Genomic DNA, 8,540 nt, shown 5'->3' with positions numbered 1-8,540 from the left:
TCTCTTTTTACCTCTGAAATCTGTAACTTCTCTGTAACACTTGATTGAACAAGCAGCATAATCATAGGATCATAGAATGGTTTGAGTTGGAAGGGACCTTAAAGCTCATCCAGTTCCAACCCCCTGCCTCGAGCAGGGACACCTTCCACTAGACCAGGTTGCTCCAAGCCCCATCCAACATTGCCTTGAACGCTGCCAGGGATCATACAAGTGAGTATCTGTCACATTCTGCTTTAGGAATTATCAACTGTGTAGTATTTATTTAATTTCAATTCCTGCTTTGTCTTCTGTACATTGATGGTTGCTGTAGTGAGTTTGTTATTTTGCACTTCCAGTACAGATTTCTGTTTCAGGATTGGTTAGGAACAACAGTCCCATGAATTGCTTTCCTTAGTAACATCCTGTAGATGACTGACAAAACTGTCATGGTAGTGGAGAGGAGTGTTGCTTCAATCATCTATATGGAACCTAGTACACAGAGTTGGGAGAAACAGTATCATCAGTCTAAGTGGTTTGTAGCTTTCATCTGAGAAATACCATAGAACTATAATTTAAAGAGGAAAGCTCCAGTATGTAGCAGACAAAATATCAAATTCTACTCATATAATTTTTCTTACATTAACCAAGTGATGGATAAAGACTGCCACTTCATGGAAAATATTTAAGTAGCAGAAATGAAGACTGTAGCAGTATTCTAACTACAGAAATAATTTAAAATGGGAGGTAATTTAGGAGGTAACACTGTGTGGCCAAGCTATCACCTCTGCCTAATGAGTGATATATTATTGCTGTAGCCATATCCCCATACCTCTGTTCTATTCTCTCTAACTAATATCCTTGTACTTACTGAAAAACCTGAAGGATACTGAGGAACATACTGACACCAGAGGATGCAAATATAGTAACCTGCAATGACTGAGTGATCCAAACTTAGCCAGGAAAAAATTATCTTCTTTTAAAACAACTTAATACAATAGGGAGGGGCAAAAAACAAAACCCCAAAACAAAACCTCAAGGAACAATAGGTGTTGAAACAGTAAAAGACATTGTGATAATTGTAATACTTGCCTCTATTGTGTGGTATGGTGAATGAATTCTGGGAACAGAGGGAAAGATTACAGAGAATTTTGCAAATAGATACCATTTGCAACCGAGTGTTTCTCCTTCTAGAAGAGAGAACACAAGAAAAAATGCTTATTTTACAGCTGTGGCAAAGAGGATGACAAGTAGTTTGTGAACATTGTGAAAGCAGCAAGCTAGTTCTATGACAAAAATGTATAAACATACTCAGAGGATACTAGTCAGGCTGCAGTCCCTGTTCCCTTAGTGCTTCTTGAAGGCTAACAAGTTTTTAGTGTACAAATGCAGGTAATGAAGCTCAACAAGCCACGTTTCCAGAAGAATTGAATCCCATCGAATTTTCCAGTTTGGGATTCAGCTGAGCTGTGTCTGAGTGAGTTGCCTTTGTAGCAGAGAACTAAGTATTTCTGGAGCACAAACCATCTTGTCCTGAAAGAGACCTGTGTGATTAGTCCGGTAAACTGCACCCAGAGAGAAGAAACCAGCTTAGTCCTCTCTACTGATTATGAAGGAACAGAATAATCAGGGATTCTGTTTCTCATGAAGGTCTAGATGTATATCGGAAATCATTTCTTTATGTGTAGTAAGCAGACAGTGCTATCTACCCAGATGAGTCACAATGTGATACACAAACATTTCAGTTGTGTTTACATCTAATCTCATTTAAATAACATTCCTCTCCTGTTTTTGTAAGAAGGTCTCTTTACTCTTTCTCTGCAGAATTGAGACAAAAGAAGAAGAAATTGATAAGATTTTGCTTGCTCTGAAACAACTGGAAGAAAAGAACAAAGAATATTATGAAAGAGTAAGTGGCCATGCATCCTTCTCCCAACACATTTGATATGTGGATTTTAACTCACAGATTCAGTTTTATTCTTTTAAGCCTAATACTACATTCACTACAACTAGCCCTTTCAGTGAATTTCTTAGAGTCAATGAAACTGGAGTTAGTAAGTCACTTTATGTGTTTAAAGTTAAAGTGTTATCTGAATTAAATGTGACATAAAGCAAAAATTTCCTAAATAAAACATGCAAGAAAGGAGCTTCAGGAGTAGAGCATTGCAGAATAGGGCACAGCAGTACCATAAAGTGAGTTCAGTGAAAGTGTTCTCCAATCTAGATTTAGATTAGATATAAGGAAAACATTCTCCCCTGTGAGGGTGCTGAGGCACTAGCACGGGGTGCCCAGAGAAGCTGTGGCTGCCCCATCCCTGGCAGTGTTGGACACAGGGGCTTGGAGCAACCTGCTCTAGTGGAAGGTGCCCCTGCCCGTGGCAGGGGGTTGGAGCTGGATGAGCTTTAAGGTCCCTTCAACCCAAACCAGTCTGGGGTTCTGTGATTCTGATTCTATCAGTGCACGTGAGATCCTCAGTAACTACTTAAGTATTCAGTCTCACTCTGCAGCAAACACAGGACAGCAACCCCCCTCTCAGTAGGTAATTCTGCTGCAGTATCTTCAGATGTGCCTTTTTAAACAATACTGCAATATTTCAGCACATGAAGAATAAACAGTATTAACTTAATTTCTGTCAGTAGTATCAGCAGATCTAACCAAGTATTGAGATTTGCTGACCTTTGATTCACTTCTGAGGTAATGGAATTGCACAGGTTTCTAGGAGAGCTTATTGATTCTTGCAAACTTAGTTACAGTGAAAACTGAGCAATGGAGAGTGAGCATCGTGCAGTTGTCTAGGTGCAATTTTTGGCATTGCTTGATGAAGACTCACTTTCGTGTGGATTAAGATTTGTTTTGGGACAGTTTTAGAGCAAGGTTATGTGGCTATTGATGGCACTTGAGTGACAGTTTGAAGAACCATATATATGAACTGTATCTAAAGAACTGTATAAAGAACCATAATATGGCATCTGATGCCTGAGACAGTGAACTTTAAAAGTGGGTATATAGTTACCTAATGAAATAAATTCAAACAGCTCAAAAAACCTTCAACTGGATCATGTGATTAAACACTTCTGCAGGCTGCACCCCTTCCTATAGCAGTGAAACTGTCTCTTTATACTTCACATGCTGATACTCTCTGCTTTTATAAATATCCATCTATTTAGCTTTCCTTGGTGTTCCTTTCAGTCTTGAAGCATGGATGGTGTTTCATTTGTCACCATAACTATCAGTGGAAGTATCATTTGGCTCTTCTCTCTGCAGAATCTGAAGTCTTTTATGGGTCTTCCCCCAGTTTGCTGCTAGTTCATGGTCTCACAAGGACTCTCATACTTCAGGCTGTGCAAGGACTTCAGGGCATGCTTGAAGTACTATTTGTTTAATTTACCTATGTTTTGACAGTTCTTTGAGCTCCATTCTTTATTTCCTTAGTGTTACTGAGTGGTTTAGAGTTAATCCTTCTAGAAGTGATGAATGCTTGAGTCTCTTTTCTGAACAGTCACTGTTACAGGTATGGTATCCTTTGGGAGCAAACATATTTGAAATTGCTCACCGCGTAAACTGAGTGTCACTTGAGAGGGCTGTGGTAAGGGGTTATAATCACAGGTGTGCATCAGTCAGTGTAACTAATTTCAGCTCTTCACAACTCTCTACTATGGGTATATGAAAGTGACCTGGTTGGCTGAAGACATTTCTATATGAAGTTGGTACATTCTCAACAAGAATGAACGTGAAGTAAATAACTCCTCCAAATAAATGTTGTTATTAAAGTGACCCACAGGAGGCCTACAAGGATATCAGAGAGAGATTCTTCATCAGGGACTCTAGTGATAGGACAGGGGGTGATGGGTTAAAACTGAAACAGGGGAAGTTCAGGTTAGGAATAAGGAAGAAGTTCTTCCCTGTGAGGGTGGTGAGGTGCTGGCACAGGTTGCCCAAAGAAGTGGTAAATGCTCCATCCCTGGCAGTGTTCAAGGCCAGGTTGGACAGAACCTTGGGCAACATGGTCTAGTGTGAGGTGTCCCTGCCCATGGCAGGGGCTTGGAACTGGATGAGCTCTAAGGTTCTTTCCAGTCCAAACTATTCTGTGATTCTATGATTACTGATGTGCTGCACCAAGTCCAGCAGTCATTTGTCCTCTTTTACTTGTAATAGTGTTGAGTTACTGAGGAAAGTTCTGACACTTGCACACTCTCCCTTCTGCTCCATCCTTTTCGCACGTGATGAAGAGATGTTTAGCTGAGTGGTTTTGCAGTGCATCCCGGCACAGATTTTACTTTTCTTCACTACTTAAGCCTGTGACTTGGAAAACTAATTTGAAACTGGTTTTACACATGCCTTTTCTTCTGGTCTTTCATAGTATGAGCTGCTGAAGAAGGAGCTGCAGGCACGCATCAGGCGCTTACTGGAGCAAATAGAGGAAGAGGAGAAAGAACGAGATAACAAGGAGGTTGTAACTAGGGACGATGTGGAAGAGTCACTGACAGCAACATGGCAGTATGTTAAGGACAAAGAACAACTTCTGGAAGGTGTGCTGTGAGTTGTGGAAGTTGCAGCTGATGCCCTTGGGATTGAGTACTTCTTTTTGCATTTTAAGTCAAGATTCAACTTCCTTGTTGAAGCATAAAGCTTTTCTCCTCAAAATTAAGCTCTCTCAATATGGTATAAGATTGTAGAGGGTTTATAAGTAAATCTGTTCCTTCCAAGTGATGTAGATCACTGTGGAAGTGCAGTGGCTTCATTTTCCCTATAAAAGTTGAAACTCACGAAAGCCCAATGGCTCCACTGGAAGATTATGATGGCAGCAAAAATGATCAGTTTTGATTGTTTAGAGCCCTGGCTGCCATCCCTATGATTCTCTGTGGGGCACACATGTGCCTTTGGTTACATTTCAGTGAGAACTGTTGGCTATCCTTGGCAGAAGAAGATCAAGCTGTTTTCAGCAATGATGAATGGCACTGCATGAGGCCATCGTGTTGTAATGTATTGTGGGGAAGAGGAAGCACCCTTCTTTCTCCAATCCCACTGAAAGTGCTTTTATTAAAGATTTCAATGAAGTAAGAATTATGAACTATCAGTTCAAGAAGTTGGTAATGAACTTGTCTTCTGACATTCTGATTTTCACAGATCTGCAGTCCCAAATTGAAGAAACTAACCAAAAAATCTCAGTAAAGCAAAGTGAGAAAGATTATTGCTTGGAGTACAAAAACGTAGGAAGTAAAATAGAAGCCAAGAAGATTATGAGTCTGGAAAAAGACATTCAGGAAGTCAAAGATGCTTTCCACAGAGCTACAGGTCAGTTTGCAGCTGGTGTAAAGCAAATCTGAGAGGCTTTTTGTGTATTACTTGCAGGAATCAATTAAATTATACATTTAATTTGAGGTCACATTCTAGTAATTTCTATGAAGTTTTCCAAGACACTGTACCTGAGGTGGGCTGCATAATGGTGTAAAATGGAAATCCCTTCCATTCCATTCCTTTCCCTTCCCTTTCCATTTCTTCCCTCCTCTCTCTCTGTTTCTCCTTTTTCTCTCTTTCTCTCTTCCTTTCTCCCTCTCTCTCTTTCTCTGTGAAAGTCCCTTTATTAAAGAAACAGATAAAGTCACAAGAATTATGAACACTTCAAGAAACTGATAAGTTTGTCTCCTGACAACTTCCTTGTCAAACACAGGCAGCCCATTTCTAAAATCTGTTCCTGTGAAGGACAGCAGGTTTCTAAATATGTTACATCTATTGAGGTCACCTACACACAGGACTCCCTTAGCAGTCATACTCGAAAATGTTGACTCTGCTGCTGTTGCTTCTTATCATGCTCCAAGCACTTCACATGTGGAAAACTCCTTTGATGGGAAAGTGGTATGAGCTCATTCTTGGAAGTCTTTTCAGCTGAGCATAGTTTAAATGCAGAACTAGAGGGAGCTGGTGTGCCAGTGGTCTGAGCTTTGGATAGTCCCATGTATGAGGCACTGCAAAATTACCACTCCAGACATATACAAATACTGGGAACTGTTTCAATACTGATACAACAGTGGAATGAACTTGAAAGCTTATATATTCTGCTGTTGAGTGCTTCACAAAGGTTTCTTTACTACTGCACTATTTTTAAACCATTTAAATATTTTTGCTGTTACATATCCCATGCTTCCAACAGGACAAGGATGTCCTGGTTTTCCTCCTTTATGTCCCTCTCAGTATGCATGGCCACAGCCAAGCAGCTGGTAGTAACAGGCAGTGACACTGCTCTAAGGGTCTCTGTATATTCTGTGCCAACCATTACCAGGCATCAAGTACTGTGGACAAGAGCCAGCTATCTTTTTGCCTCTTGAAACATATTTGATCCCAGTTAAGATCTGCACTGTGCTTTCTACATCACCAGATAGCTTGTCAGATATCCATGTCTCTATTCAGGAGAGGTTCACATTTTTCATTATGTGTTTTCCATGCTTTGAATCAATCTAAAACTTTGGTATTCAGCTGCTGGGCTATGAAATGAAAAAGAGAATTGGCTTTTATATAGAATGCCAGAATAAGCCAGTAGGAACATTCAGTCTGACCTCCTGCATGGCACAGGGTTCAATTTGTGGTTGAATGGAAAGGTATTTATAGAAGGGCTGTTGCAGAGGTACATATAGCAGTTGCCTAGTTAACATACTGCAGAATGATGCTGCCAGTACTGGATGTTAGCAGTCTATTTTACTCAGCTTCCTAAAATCTAACATACAAAGTGGCTGGGGAGTAGTCTTCCAGCCTATCAAAAAGGAAACAAACCCAATGAGAAATCAATCTAACAGGCTCATAAAGTGATGCAGCAGCAAACTGGGCTTGTTCACTCCCTGAATGTGTAACAGGCTTATGAAATAAAATAAGCATAAGTGACGAGGTTTCTGTCTCTGTAGGGCTTGATGTTAGCACAGTTCAAGTGGTCTGGAGATAACATTTTAAACAAAATTGCTGGAGGGGAGAGGAAACAAAAGAGTGCACTTATGTGAGGTGTGAGGAGAACAGTGTTGCTGTGAGTTAGGGCAAATAGCTTCCTTAGAAACAGTATGTGTGAACACTTCCTCCTTTCCTGCATTCTCCCAGCACAGCTCAGGTTGTTTAGCTGTCTGAAAGAATGAAAAGATGAATTCATAATAGTCTGTAAGTACTTCCATTTCATTCTGCCAAGTGTAGATGGTGGGTTGATTAAGGCAGGCCAGCTTTTACTGTGTTAAATTAGGAACTAATGCACCTTTCGTATTTGACAGCCTTTGACTCCCCAGTTGGTCCATGACCATTTACAGACAGATCTGCAATAGGCTGTCTGCAACACAAGTGCAGAGCTAGGCTGAATTTCAAGCCTCTGGAACAAGTATGAAGTGCTTTCCTTCAAAGAAAACTACTACAATCTCATTCACTCCTTCAAAAGGAGAAAACCCCAAGCAGCAGGGGGCTGTTCTGCATAGAACAAAAACGACTGAAGGGAAGGATGAAATAATTAAATAGCAAGTGACTAGAGCTTGAAGCTAAACAAATTCAGCCTGGAGAAGAGAAGCTGCGTGGAGGCCCCAGAGCAGCGTCCAGGGTCTGAAGGGGGCTACAAGGATGCTGGAGAGGGACTCTTCATCAGGGACTGTAGTGGTAGGACAAGGGGTGATGGGTTTAAACTGAAATGGGAAGTTCAGGTTAGATATAAGGAAGAAGTTCTTCCCTGTGAGGGTGCTGAGGCGCTGGCACAGGGTGCCCAGACAAGCTGTGGCTGCCCCATCCCTGGCAGTGTTCAAGGCCAGGTTGGACAGAGCCTTGGGCAACATGGTCTAGTGTGAGGCGTCCCTGTCCATGGCAGGGGGTTGGAACTGGATGAACTTAAGGTCCTTTCCAGCCCCAACCATTCTATGATTCTATGTGATGCTGGCTGATAAATTCCAGTTTATCTATTAAATGCCGGTTATATAGTTGTTGTCAGGAGAAATGGGTGTCAAATAATGATCTCTGATTTCCTCCTTTTGTTTGTTTTGAAGAGTATTACAGAAATGCTTTGAAAGCAATGAAAGAAGAAAATGTCAGACTGATTTTGAAGCACATGGACTTAGTTAAGGAACAGGCCCCTGAGGTATTCCTTCTGCCTTTTTACAAGTGCTAACTGCCTCATAGTTAAGATTCATGTACTCTGCATTAATAATTATTTTCACTTGAATTAAGACTTGGAACTTTTCTAATAAATTGAGAGTAAAACATGACACTGGTTATTTTTATACACACATGTACTTTGTATTTTACACCAGACTAAAAATGAGTAGATGTGAGGGCATTTTCCAAGTGAGGTATGGGAAACTAGAACACCATGCACTGACTTCACGTGTTCAAGAGCAGGTCACTTTTGCTGTGAGTTCAGAAAAGCAATTAGTATACACAGAGAGATTGTCTGCATGGAAACATACAGCAATTGGAAAATTACTTTTAAACTTCCTTACTTCTAAATATTTTAAATGCCCAAATAATGCAGTCTGCAGTAAAATTTAGGTTTATTAGTACATATAAATATACACATATATACATACACATATATGTATATATATACATA

At 40.5% G+C, this 8,540-nt stretch overlaps 1 protein-coding gene across 1 annotated transcript in view; it reads left to right on the top strand.

Moving 5' to 3' along the window:
• Positions 1 to 8,069, top strand: part of CCDC83 (coiled-coil domain containing 83) — a gene marked incomplete at its 3' end in the record, with an annotated part of 8,338 nt that extends 269 nt beyond the window's left edge. Inside the window, exons 2-5 of the mRNA XM_010018205.1 lie at positions 1,801 to 1,885; positions 4,338 to 4,506; positions 5,105 to 5,272; positions 7,978 to 8,069. Coding sequence (XP_010016507.1) covers positions 1,801 to 1,885; positions 4,338 to 4,506; positions 5,105 to 5,272; positions 7,978 to 8,069 — 514 coding nt within the window. The remainder of the gene's footprint in view (positions 1 to 1,800; positions 1,886 to 4,337; positions 4,507 to 5,104; positions 5,273 to 7,977) is intronic.
• Positions 8,070 to 8,540: the final 471 nt, after the last annotated feature.

Source organism: Nestor notabilis, unplaced genomic scaffold, assembly GCF_000696875.1.
Source record: "Nestor notabilis isolate BGI_N333 unplaced genomic scaffold, ASM69687v1 scaffold14137, whole genome shotgun sequence".
Lineage (NCBI taxonomy): Eukaryota > Metazoa > Chordata > Aves > Psittaciformes > Psittacidae > Nestor > Nestor notabilis.
The sequence above is the reverse complement of the archived record's forward strand: the minus strand, read 5'-3'. Positions and strand labels throughout refer to the sequence as shown.